The following is a 14,225-nucleotide window of genomic DNA, read 5'->3' as shown; positions in this document are numbered from 1 at the left end:
GCAGAGGGATTTTTTAAGAGATGTCTGCAGTGGTTCAAGTGAGAGGTGATAAAGGCCTAAATGAAGACAGCGGCAGTGATAATAAGTAGAAAAGGCCAGATCTGAGACATATTTAGGAAACACAAACCAAGAGGATTCAGTAATAGGCTATGGGGCTGGGAGAGACCAAATTCAGGACGACTCCTAGATTCCTTGCTTGTCCACTGGATGGATGGTGCTACCATCAACTGATATTACGGGCTACAGAAAGAAAAGCAGGTTGGGGGACGGGAGAAAGAAATAGAAAATGAATCGCATTTTAGACATGTGGAGTTTGAGGTACCTGTGGGACATCCAGGTGGAGATGTCCAGTAGGCAGGTGGAAATACGGGCCTGGAGCTCGGGGGAGAGGTCGGGGCTGGAGATATAGATTTAGGAGTCATCAGCATATAGGTGTTAGTTACAACCATCGGAGCAGATGAGAAAAAAGTGGCAGGCTTTTGGCTAAATCACCTGGGTAGGCTATTACAACATGAATTTACTTGGTAATTTTCAATTAACCTTGTGCTATGACAGATCTGGCTTGAGGAAAGAAGACACTTTACAGTTATTTCAAAAATATTAAAGCTGGTTCCATATCAGTTTCATTATAGAAATTTACCTAAGAATATGTGACATGAAGATCACCCAGGATTTTCAAAGTTCAGCCTATTATAAAACCTTAGTCTTACATTAAAAACTCTCCAAAAAAAAAAAAAAAAGAGAAAGGACAATGCAGATGGCCCACTCTTACCTTCTTGAGCAGTTGGTACCATCCAAGTTGTAGTTGCTGTTGCTTTTTTAACATTTTCCATCTCACTCTCATCTGTAATAACTTCCAGGGCTCCAAACTCATTTACACGGAACTAGCAGCAACAGAAGAAAGAGGCAGAATTTATAAAAGTGTTCAGAACTGTCACCATTTAAAGGCTGACACTTAGAGTCTACATTTTAAGAGTTAATTTCAACAATTATATTCAGATAAGCCCCAATTATATCCAGATAAACTCACTACCACGATGAAAACCTTTGCATTTAAAAAATCTGGAATTTCGGGAAGAGGGAACAGAACAACGCGGCAAAGCACTTCTTAACAAAACAAGCCACCACCTTTGCACTGTCCCGTGGAGTTGCCAGCTCACTTCTTTGGCTCTCAATTTCAAATACTGTTTTTTTGGCTAAGGCTTTTTTTTTTTTTCACATTTCATATTACGTTTTATTTAATAATTAAAGTTAGTAAAAGCAGAATTACTGTTTTCCCAGGAATCAACTTGTCTCACCCAAGATCACCTAGTTCAAAGAGCAGGAAAAATTACCATTTTAGAAATTCTGACTTGTACATCCAATCTCCATATTCCAAGATGTGAAGAAGGAAGGCTGAAGCATGAGTCATGGGACTCCCCCCAGGCTCTATATTTCCTCTTTCACTGCTCTTTAGAATTCTCCATTATAGTCATTCACTTCTAGTCCTCCCAAACAACTGGTAATATCTGAGAGATCTGAACAAGTCTACTAGCCTCAGGCCAAGTTTACCACTAAAAAGTAAGAGCATTTTGATTTCATGGGTATTCTGGAACCCAAATATTGAAAATTTCCTCTCACCTCATCTCATGGCAAGCCTCAAACCAAATATTCTTCTGCAATCTCCTGGGCATCCTCTGTGGAATCATACTGGGCATAATGTGTTGAAAGCTTTGAACCACTACCTGTGTGCAGGGGCCCCATCCTCTTTGAAACAGCTAGGTTGACTCACATTCATGAGAGTCAAAGTTACCCTGTATTCCTTCTGTTTTCCCATAAAACAGAATGACATAGGAGATTCACTAATTTTACCAGGGGACAAAGAGCTAGAAAGCTCAAAATTCAAAAGGATCATAAAACATTGGCTTAAAGTTCTTAGATCGCTCCCAGAAATATATGAACATGAAAATATGCAGTATTTAAAATGAGGCCTTCTATTTTCCAATTAAAAATCTGTTTGGTCAACATGCCAACAGAATGATTAATTTTATCAAACTAGATTCAGTCTACAAGTCAGAAAAATCTTCAGCCAAATTTACAACTAATTATTCTTTCCACCAGGTGAAAATAGCACCTTGAACAATTTTCTGCACATGGTCCACAATTATTAAAAGCTTTCTAGATAGAACAAGTGACATATGGAAAGTGAAAATGTTTTCTCCCTATTATATATTTCAGATACAAGTTCCCAGGTAGCATGCATACACTAAACCTGTGGATTCACCTAAAAATGTCAGTTTAAGAGGTGGTAAAAAGTCAATTGGGAAGGAAAGAGCTAAAAATAACTTCACTTGTTGGGAAAAAATAAAGTTTTAAATGATCAACATTGAAACCAGAATATTTGAAAATAAAGCTGATAGTACCATCTACTGGGCAAGAGTAGAAAAGTCAAGCCATCATGATTATTAATTAATGACGTTAAAAATGATGGTGGAAAATCAATTCTGAATGGAATTTTTAAAAAACTAGCATTAGCCCAGGTAAGTAAGTTTACTTTTATTATATGCTGATGTTAATTTAAGCTTTTTGATAAATATTAATACAAAATGTGGGAAACAGTACAAAACATTTACATTGCACAGAAAGTCTTCTGTGGTTCAAATTTCCAGACTGCTGCTAAACTACACACTGGCATTTCAAACGCTGAGAAAGAGAGTGCAGCTGAATGGATCTTCACATCAAAATTCAGACCTGTGACACCTGGGAGTTTTAGGCTCACGTTTAAAGTTAAAAGATAATATTCCCACAGAACAACATTTAATTCTAGTTATCTTTTCCTTCTCCTAATATTCACTGCCAGTAACTGACCTACAGTCTAAGCACAAAGTAAAGATACAATGCACTTAGGAACACGGTTAACTCCTGTAAGCCGGGGACCCATGGATGGACTTCAGGGATTGATAAATCACATCAAATAAATGCAAAATTATGGTTAAGGGCAGACATTGATTTATCTGTGGATAGGGTTCATTAAGTTTAAAGGCATCCTATACCGCTGGGGAAAAACAAAACAAAACAAAACAGAACTCCTAAAGGAAAACAGGCAGAACACTGTCTGACATAAATTATAGGAATATTTCCGGGGGATCTATCTCCTAACACACAAGAAATAAAAGCCCAAAGGGGGCACCTATTTAAATGTAAAAGCTTTGCACAGTACACGTCAACAAAAGGAAAAGAGAACCTAATGAATGGGAGAAAATACCTGCAAATGATATGAGCAACAGGGGTTAATCTATTTATCTAAACAGCTCATACACCTCAACACCAAAAAACAAACAGCCCAACTAAAAAATGAGCGGAAGAACATAATAGACATTTTCCCAAAAAAGACAACGAATGGCCAATAGACACATAAAAAGATGCTCAACATCGCTAATCATCAGGGAACTGCAAATCAAAACCACTGTCGTTGTATGTTTCATCACCTCACAACCGTCAGAACGGCCATCATGAAACTGGACACAAACAACAAATTTTGGCGAGGATATGGAGAAAAGGAAACCCTCCTATACTTTGGTGGGATTGTAACTTGGTGTACTCATTGTGGAGAACACTATGGAAGATTCTCAAAGACCTAAAAACAGAACTACCATATGAGCCAACAGTTTCATTCCTAAGAATATATCAAAAAACCCAAAACACTAATTTTAAAACATATTTGCACCCCAATGATTATAGCAGCATTGTTTACAACTGCCAAGACATGGATGCAACCTAAGTGTCCAACAGATGAATGGATAAAGAAAATGTGATACGACACACACACACACACACAATGGAATACTATGCAGCCACAAAAAGAATGAAATTTTGCCATATGCAGCAACACGGATAAGTGATACAAGTCAGACAGAGAAACACAAATATTTTATGGTATCACTCATATACGGAATCTAAAAACAACAACAAACTAGTGAATATAACAAAAAGAAACATACTTACAGATATAGAGAACAAACTATTGGTTACCAGTGGGGAGAGGGAAAGGCGACAAGGCAACATGGGGGTAAGGCACTAGGAGTTATAAACTATCAGGTACAATATAAGCTATAAGGATATATTGTACAACATGGGGAAATATAACCAATGTCAATAATTATAAGTAGACTAGAACCTTTTAAAATTGCAAATCACTAAATTGTACACCTGTAACTTATAATAAAACATTAACCTCAAAGTATTTTTAAAGTATCCTATGATATGCTCAAAGTCTGAAATTGGTAACATTTTTATGAATGCTGCTAGAACCATAGAAACTTGATAAAATCACTTTTTTCCCCAGGTTATTGGTTCTTTTAGACACCTTAAAAGCAGTAAAAAAAAAAATAGCAACTGACTCTATTCTACAATCAAGAATGCAAAAATTTACAAACTTTATAAAAGGGCTTTATAAAGCAAATCAAGCATATCAGTTGAGACTAACTTCTTCTGTTAGTGGATACATATAGGTCAATCAGAAAACAATTATGCCTGAAATATATAAGGGGTTGAGAAGGTTTTACTTGTTTGTCTTGGCTTAAACTACCTTTGATTCATTCTCTTCTTTATTTTTGCTTATAGAGACAAAGGATCTTTAGCCTATTTGTGCCTGTCTTTAATAACAGATCATTAAAAGACACTGCTGAGATTACTGTTTTTATTACTTACTACATTGAAATAAATGTTGAGTTCTACTTACCAATCTATTTTAAGGGCAAAGATATTTAGTAACTAAAGTGTTCTGAACGCCAATCAAGACAAGGCAAAACCCTGCACAAAGAGTGTAGTGAATTTTCCAGTTGGGTTTCTGCATCACTGCTGCTGGGTCTTGCTCCCGGTTAAGTGGCAACTATTCTTTCGAGATAAGATGCTATCACTGTTGGGAGTGTACCGACATTTTACTGAGGGATGCTGGAAGGCTAAATCCTTATGACACAGAGGAATAATTCTCTGTGGATCAATTTCGGAAATCATATAAGAAGTTTAGGTAGAGAACTGCTTAGGGACAGCAAGCCCTACCGTGCATCTTTCCACTAGCCTCACCACTTAAGTCGCCTGCCTGCTCTTACAGCTGGCCCTGAGATATTAATCTACAAACACTAATGTGCATTTTAAAGGAACAAATGAGACAACAGTAAAGTTTCCAAAGCTTGTTTAAGTGAAAATGTCTTATTAATGACTACAAGAGGACCAGCAGACACTTCCTGGTCTCCCCTAATACTGGACTTCCTGATGCTGACCCCCTTTCTGAATGTCCCTCTCTCTCCCTTCTCCCATCCCCGTCCCAAAAAGTCCTCACAGACTCCTACCTATTTTCAGGCACCTGAAAGCTCACGTGACATCTGTTTCCAAAACCCTCCTGATCCCTCCAGCTAACATAATACTGCCTCTAAACTGCTGTTAACATTTTCCTTTCATCTCTTTTGATATGAAAACATTTCTCTTGTTAGACTGAAGAATAGCAGTGTAAGAGAATCCATTTTAAAATCAGAAAAGCCTGGTTTTAAGACCCAGTTCTACCAATAACTAACTGTCTGACCTTGAGCAAGTGACATTAACCACCCCAGGCCTCTGTTTACTTCATCTGTAAACTAACATCAGTGACAGAAACTGCCTCAAATGGGTTAAATAAGTGACTTAAAGTAAAAGGCGTAGGGCCAATCCCTGATGGCTCAGTGTGTAAAGAATCCACCTGCAATTCAGGAAACACAGGAGACAAAGGTTCGATCTCTGGGTTGGGAAGATCCTCTGGAGAAGGAAAAGGCAACCCACTCCAGTATTCTTGCCTGGGAAATCCCATGGACAGAGGAGTCTAGCAGGCCACATAGCCAATGGGGTCGCAAAGAGTCGGACACAACTGAGCAACTAAGCACAAGAAACAAAGAGCTCACCAGAGAATAAGTTCTCTATTCTTTCTGCTACTGCACCCAAAAAAGGAGCTTTTGCACTCTGCTTCCTATAAGGGTTGGTTAGCCCAGTGGGAAGTGGGGAATGGGGACTCCAGCAACAGGGACCAGTAAAAAGAGACCAAGGTGTGAATGAGCTGACTGGGCTGGAAAGGAAACCAGGTGGCATGGAGATGTGAAACAAGATGCAGCTGGGGAGAAAAGTAATGGTCAGACCACCAAAAACCTTTTGTGGTGAACTTAAGGGGTTTGAACTTTATCACGAAAGATACAGGAAACTGCTAAGGATTTTAAGCAGAAGAGTGATGTAACTTGATTGGCCAGCAATCATGAGGCTTTTACAGAGAAAAGTTCTTCCAAAACGGCAATAAACTGAAGCATATAAAAACCTGTTCCCATGAAAAGAAACTGACTTCTATGTATTTCCTGAATTAACTTCAGCTGGTTGTCTTAGTGACTGCACATTAGGAAAGCCACATACCTTCATCCATTAAAAAAAAGAAGAGCTTCTAGGGTCAAATAGGCAAAGTATGATGCAGGAGAGTAAATTTCATGATTTATTTAAAATTCTTTCCAATAACTTAATTGTGAAAAAATAAATTTCTCAATTAGATCTCCTAAGCAACTCAAATTTTAATATGAAGAGCAAGTGAGTCCTAAGCAATATAATCAACTGGTGAGTCTTTGACTCTCTTTGGATAAAAGGAGTTCTAAAGTAGAAAATGTTTTTTAAATTATTTTTTTAAGTGGGATATCAAACTGTCAACAGCACATAAAGTAAACTGGGTACATGGCAATTACCCAGGTAATTAGATGAGTCTAAAAGTCAAATCAAATAACCTAGTTTATAATACCCACTAAGTGGCTTAATTACCTGATTACCTTTATAAAAGTAATAGGTTAATTCCTAAAATCCATTGCTTAAAAACCTTCAGGCAATCTAAATTTCTCAGGGATGGAGATGTCACTCTATTATTAAAATCTAACTGAAAAAAAAGTATAAATTTCATCATCCACCTGACACACACACACACACACAAAGCCATTCAGAAGAAAAAGGATAAAAATGTACAAGAAAAATAAGACTCTGAAACAATAAAAAAGGTAGTTTACATAATACACCATAAAGCAAGAAAAGATAGAATTTGTTAATTTTTTTTACACGTATTTTTTTTTAATCCTTATAACCAGCTTATGACATAGATCCTATATCCCCATTTTACAGATAAAGATTCTGAAGTTCAATTTAAACAAAACTCATTTAGCTAGTATGTGGTTGACACTATCAGAATCTCAAACAGTTGTTCTTTCTCAAAATTTTCAGCACTCTATTTCCATCATATCTAATCCAGATGAACATTTGGAGAATGTTAGAGCAGATAAAATCCTTGGTATTCATTTAATTCCTTATTTTACTAAAGAGGAAACTGGCCCCAAAGAGATTAACTGACTTGTTCAAGGTCACAGAAAACTAACACTAAAAACCAGATAGTCTTCCCAGATTTCACTAAACCTCACTGCAATATTTTTGTTAAGCTAAACTCAGATAGATATGTTGGCACACAGCACTTAATTAAACCAAAACCAACTAAAATCTAAGTATTTTTCCAACAACAAGCAGACTGTCCAAATCTCACCACTGAGGATCAACTAGAAAAGTTTTGGCTCAGGTACTTGTCAAGTAGCCACTAAAAGGGAGCAGATTCCAAGAAGTCAATATTAGGGTGCATGAATTCCTAGTCAAGACAGGAAAGACAAGCGTTAGCGAGGTAAGCCAAGAGACAGTCAGGGAGATCAGAAGTTCAAACACCTAAGTGACCAAGTACAAACACGAAGTCTAAAGGGCCACAGACAGGTTCAAGGTCCCAGAGATAGGATCAGAGCAAAAGCAAATTAGAAATGAGAGGTGGGTGCTTGCACAACCCTGTTCCATGGGGCAGCAGGTGTGGTCCTGGAGTGGCTCAGGCGGAGGCAGGGGGTGCTGGGGAAAAGGGGGCAGGGTGAGCACCTAGAAAAGGAGCAGACTCAAGCACTGCTCTCTGAAGAGAGTTCTCATTGTTACAAAAGCAGTCTCATTTACAGGAAGCACCAGCTTCCGAACAAGTGATTATACAAAAATCCATATTCACAGTTTACAGTATAAATAATTTAAGAGAGGTGAACAGTCCTGTTTATTCAGTATTTTAGCTTTATCCAGTTTTTACATAAAATAACTAGGACACAGGGAGGGTAGCTTTTCACTTCAGTTACAAAGCCCATCACTACAAAACATATACAAAGCTAGGCCTTCTAAGTCTGCCATTCTTAAAATTTATTAGCCATAGAAATCCTGAAACGATCTTCCTTGAAACTATACATTAATTTCTACAAAATGAGTACAGATTGCAGAAGGATTTCTTAGTCCCCCACCCCAAATGACAAAGGCGTCTGCCAATCTACCAGCCATGTATTGTCTTGAGAGGCAGAGGAACAAGTATCATACAAAACTATAGCCCCTGTGCTTCAGTATAGAATTCGCCTGCAATGCAGAAGACACCAGAGACGCAGATTCAATCCCTGGGTCAGGAAAATCCCCTGGAGGAAGGCATGGCAACGCACTCCAGTAATCTTGCTGGGAAAATCCCATGGACAGACGAGTCCAGCAGGCTACAGTCCATAGGGTAGCAAAGAGTCAGGCATGACTGAAGCAACTGAATACACCTACACACACCTATGCTTAATGCTTTTAATCCTTATGTCACATATGTGCTCAAATTCATTTTAATAATAAACACAAACAGATATACACACATATACAGTTGTATGCAATACAGACCGCTTACCTTTAAGTCACTTCCTGGTAATGTACCTACTCCATCCTTCCAATCCATAACACTGAATACATCAAATTCTTGACCACTTGTGCTAGAGGCAGATTCAGTCATGATTTATTTTTTAACCTGGAAAAGGAAAAAAAGGGCATAGTACCACATAGTCTACATGCAAATCAATTTTTATTTCAGTGGTCATTCCTTCAGTTTCCCTTAACTACATAATTTTCTTGGTCACAGTGTCCCACATCCAGAGATTTAGAAATACCTGCTTCAGAAACATTTTTTCGAGTGTAATCTAAAGTATATTACAGGAGAAAATAAGTTCTAGTTTAAACAAAAAGTACCATGGTAAACCTTTGCCATTGTTAGAAAAGGAATTCACTGTTTCATAGCATACTCACTTAAAACAGAAAGTCTTGATCACACAGGGATAGAATTCTTCACCCTCTAAGTTTTTTCTTCCCCCTCTAAGACTTTGAAAAGAGAGTAGATGTGCATAAAGGAGAGTACCCAATATAAAATGTTGAAAAAGAAAAGAAAGGCCATTTAGATTTAAAAAAAGAAGATGAAAAGAACAAGAAAATTCAGTCCATTATTGAATGCCATCTACACTAAATTTGTCAATTAAGTCTGTTCTATCAACACAACGAATACACAGTATGATTGATTCAATAAACTTATTTATTTAATTTCGTTGAAACAGCTGCCAAACTGATGTTCTTAGAAATAGGAAAACAGTCTCAAAATGTACAGCAAACATAATAGGGCTATGTTAAGATAACCAGTTTGGGTAGCTACACGGTGATAATACTTTTAACTTTCTTTCATTTAAAAAAAAAATTCAAGAACAAACTTTTTCATAATCATATACCCACTGGTGGCAGTATTGATACTGTTACTCTGAGGCTGCTGTCTTTGTGGTATGGGATAAAACAAGTAAGTAATTACATTGGTGTCACTGACAAGTGGTCAAAGATCAATGCGTCCTAAATCTGAATGGAAGTATCATTATGATTCCATGATGCACTTTGCTTTAGAAATATGCATATTTTCTAGCTTTGCCCAGACAAACTCTGGAAAACAACCACCAGTCCAAATTAATCACCTAGTGTTCAGACTGTAGTCTCTAAATGCCATTTCTCCCAGGTCTTCCCAGAGAACGAGCTAACTGGCAGCAGGAAATGTGCAAGATGAATCAGGAACATCTTATCAAATTAAAAAGCAAGGAAGCTATCAAAGACAGCAGAGTTCATACCAAAAGGACTCAGAGACCAATCTGAAAAGGCTTCTGTTGGCCAAAGTAAGGATATTAGCTGCAGTGACTTGAAACATATCAAATAAGTTTAAATTATTAAGAGTTCACAACGATATTCAAAACCAACCAATCAAGAACACCTCACTGATCTCCTTTTGAGAATACAAGAGAACCACTAATTCATTATTGGGGAAAAGAAATAAGGATTTATCCTGACTGTATCACATGAGATCAATAAGAACTATATCTCAGGGAAACCAAATCATGGGTGAAAGGAAGCTTCCTTTTAGAAAAAAATTCTTGATTTTTTATGATTCCTAATAAGAAGGAATGATAAAACTGAAACATAACCATTTGCAACTTTAAAAATAATGGCTCTAGACAATAACCATGAGTGCCTTCTAAGAATACCTACCAAGCCAATACCATCTATGAAGCAGTCTTGCCAGGAAAAAATTACATCAAATCTGATGTGATCACGTCTATTCACAGGAAATACCATAGACAAAAGAACATGTAAAATCACACCAAAAAGATGTAAGAAGCAAGATATGAGTTGTTCTGGGAATTTCAAGAGGTCCAAGAAGTCAAAATTATTTTCATAAAAATACTAGCACATTATTTGCCTTTTTTCATTATGCTGATATTTACACTGATGAGCCAAAGCAACAGTGGGTAAACCTGCTGGAGCAGAAGCACTCAGGTACAGTAGGAGTCATTTCAGTAGGAGTCAACAAATGCCAGACTCACTAAAGACCATCTCTGATGAAGTAAAATAATAAACTGTATTAAGTCTTGATATTTGACTACGTATCTTTTTAATATTCTGTCTGATGAAAGAGGAGTATGCACACAGAGCTCAGGCATGCCAAAGTACCATGGCTGTCTCCAGGCAAAGTACCTGTGAACTGTTTGAGAGGCAAGCTGAACAAGCTGTTTTTTGTTTTTTCCTTTGAAATCCCACTTTTACTTTAAAAATTATGTTTATTCAAGTTTGGATATCTGGAAAATACACTGTCAAAAATAAATGAAGAGTTTGTCATATGAAGGAAAACACTGACAGCATGTTACTAATGTAATGATACAACTTGAACATTTTGGAAAACCTGTATGTACCACAATAAGCCTGACAGCTTCCCAATAGCTATAGACTTTTCCAAGGAGATGGATGGTGATATTCATGAAAATGACCTTTAAAGATACTTAATAATGAAATATGTCATAACTCAGTTAGGTAGTATTTTCCAAACAACCAACGCTTAAAGTTACAAAATTATGCATGGTTAAAGGGTCCATTCAGAATGTAGGACAGGCCAATGTGATTTTAAAGTGACAGAATACAGAAAACTCATTGATAAGATTTCAAATTGCACACTGCAACTGACCTTTAAGAAACTACCACATGGCAAGTTTTGGTATAATACTAAAGAATATCCATCATTAAATGAAAATCTTAAAATATTCCTCCCTTTTCCAACTCGATACCGGTGTGAAGGAGACTTTCTTCACATGCTTCAATCAAAACAATGTATTGAAACTGACTGAATTCAGAAACTGATGGGATAATTCAGCTGTCTTCTATTAAGCAGACATTACAGAGATTTGCAAAAATGTAATACAGTGCTACTTTTCTCACCTTTTCTTTTAAATTTTGGAAATTATCCTTATATTTCATAAAAAGTGTGCTTGTATACACTTAGGTAATCAATTTACTGTTGTTATAAGTAATAAATAACCAATATATTTTAATTTCTAATGCAGTAAATATTGATAAATGTAACACATAAAAACAATAGTCTTTGTTTTTTTTTCATTTTTTAGAGCATAAAGGGGACTTGAGACCCAAAAGTCTGAAAGCCATTGCTACACAAGATTAAAAAGTTGTTTTCTGCACATACGCACACAAAAAGTTTTTAAGGAATGATAAATAAGCAAACGAAAGAGGAAATTTGAAATTTAGATTGAGACATAGTAACTAATCAATCATATTCTGTATTTCATAGATCTTGTTTCAACCCTGATTTAAATTATTTAAAAAAAAGATGATTAGGTAGGAGGGGAAATACAAATACCAACTATTTGATGATATTAGGGAAATACAGTTGCTTTTTTTAGAGAGATGATACATACTTTAAAGAGAGGAGGCCTTCCATGTATTTTTAGAGATACAAATCAAAATTGTGAAATGAAATGCTACAAGGTGAGGAAGTTGCTACAAATTAATTAAGCGGTAAAGTGGTGAAACAAGACTGGCAACATCCTGGAAAACTGCGAAGAGGAGTGAAGGGTCCAGAGTGGTTATTATCCTACATTCTATACATCTTAAACACTCAATAGGAAAAAAAAAAAACAACCCTGTGTTTCTCTGAGTTATAATGTGAGCTATAAAGACTTAGCACTCACGAATTCAAGTTGTAAAGGCCCGAGAAGAATCCATCTAAAAAGCAGTAAAAATAAGAAATAAATTAAGACTCATACTGATGTTCTCTATGACTCCTATCTCACTAAATAAACAAAAGAAATGAACCTGACTTCCCTATTAAATAATGTAGGAGTGGCAACTTTTTCCTGATAGAGTGATAGTATAATTTTCCTCCTGGTGGATAAATGAGGTAAACCCTGAGTGATCTTGCAAAAAGAAACATTGTAAATTTATTAATTCAATCTCATCTTCTTCCAAAAAAGGATTCAAAGCATTAGATAATTTATAAAAATTATTTATTTCATTTCCTTCTTTCTCACAGAAAGATGGGTTCTATTATCCCTCTAGTTGATGTTGGAGAAAGTGAGTTGCAGAGTTCAGTAACTCACCCAGAATCATATTTGGTGACACAGTCAGGATTGAACCCAGATCAGCCTGATTCTGACCCTGGTGTTTTTCTTCAACCACTGTCTTCCTGTTTCAAACTCTTATCCCCTCAAGAATCTGGCTAAGGCTACTTTTCCTTATTTTACTTTCTGGAACAAGAAAATCCAGAAACCAGCTCACTAGGTCCGAAGTTCTTGATGTATATAGATTAGTACCACATGTATCCTTTTAATAAAATGCCACCAAATATATGCTTATTAACAAAATGTCACCGAGACACATATCCAACACATAGATTTCTGGTCTTTTCCTACCTAAAAACCATAAATGTATGAAATTTACAACAGCAAAATCCTGTCTGTGACTAGGAGGAGGAATAGAAAAATAAGAGAAATCTAAAAGCTATAATTGTACAAAGGCTGCAGTAAATGTTTATTATATATTTTAGGAAATAATTAGCATACAATACACTGGTAATGTTATATAGTATATTCTGCCTGTAAGCACATATCTAACATTTATAAAAATAGTTTTCATCCATTATCTCAGTCTAAAGTTTATGGAGATTTTGTATAAAATTCTATAGCATAAAAATATTCACTACCTTCCTTTCCTTCATCTAATTTTGAAGTCACTATCACATAAATTATGAACAGCTGGTATAGATTAGGCATTTTTTCCATCATCTCCTAATCAGGTAGAACAACCAGAAGCCAATATTATTTTAACAGAAGCTGTTTTTATGACACCTTTTTCCTCTTTTTCTGTCTTCTGTAAGTATGTGATCTTGTATACAAACATACCGTCTTTTCATGCCAACAAATTATGCTTCTAAGAGTTAAGCAAATTTTTTTAGTACTTAGAAATACTATCCTTTGTATTTTCTTTAATTATCATCTGGCACTATCCCATCATCTCATGTGTAACCTGTACTCTACAGGCCTAAAAACCAGGTAGGTTAAGTCACTCACCATTTAAGTCACAAGCAGTATTTCTCATTGTGCAGAAAAGCACACTCCAAATCTCTTGTTAAGTCCGCTGAGATTTCCTAAGGCAGTACCTTAAACGTGTACCATGATGTGTCCTCTGTGTTATTAGCCAAGATCTACCATTTTTCTCCAGTGCATGCATGTTAAGTCGCTTCAGTCATGTCCTACTCTTTGCGATCCCAAGGACTGTAGCCCGCCAGACACCTTTGTTCATAGGATTCCCCAGGCAAGGATACTGGAGTGGGTTGCCATTCCCTCCTCCAGGGGATCTTCCCAACCCAGGGATCAAACCCATGTCTCTTGCATTTCCCACATTGGCAGGTGGGTTCTTTACCAGTCCAGCCATTGCTGATATCAAAAGGGACAGCTTTGGAGATCAGATATCCAGGAAATGCACCAATGCAGCTTCTGATTTCCACTCACCTATACTAT

At 36.6% G+C, this 14,225-nt stretch overlaps 1 protein-coding gene across 9 annotated transcripts in view; it reads right to left on the bottom strand.

Annotated features, from left to right (window-relative positions):
* L3MBTL3 (L3MBTL histone methyl-lysine binding protein 3) overlaps positions 1–14,225 on the bottom strand; it is a 104,867-nt gene that overhangs the window by 74,028 nt on the left and 16,614 nt on the right. For 7 of the 9 annotated variants that reach the window (XM_070376654.1, XM_070376658.1, XM_070376657.1 and 4 more), the window contains 3 exons: positions 8,750–8,866; positions 773–884; positions 323–397 (listed from right to left, as the gene is read on the bottom strand). In XM_070376654.1, the coding sequence (XP_070232755.1) occupies positions 323–397; positions 773–884; positions 8,750–8,851 (289 nt within the window). In that variant the 5' untranslated portion in view covers positions 8,852–8,866. The remainder of the gene's footprint in view (positions 1–322; positions 398–772; positions 885–8,749; positions 8,867–14,225) is intronic. The other 2 variants (XM_005907405.3, XM_005907406.3) reach the window with 1 other exon arrangement.

Source organism: Bos mutus, chromosome 9 (assembly GCF_027580195.1).
Source record: "Bos mutus isolate GX-2022 chromosome 9, NWIPB_WYAK_1.1, whole genome shotgun sequence".
Classification (NCBI taxonomy): domain Eukaryota; kingdom Metazoa; phylum Chordata; class Mammalia; order Artiodactyla; family Bovidae; genus Bos; species Bos mutus.
This window is presented reverse-complemented; position numbering and strand designations above follow the sequence as displayed.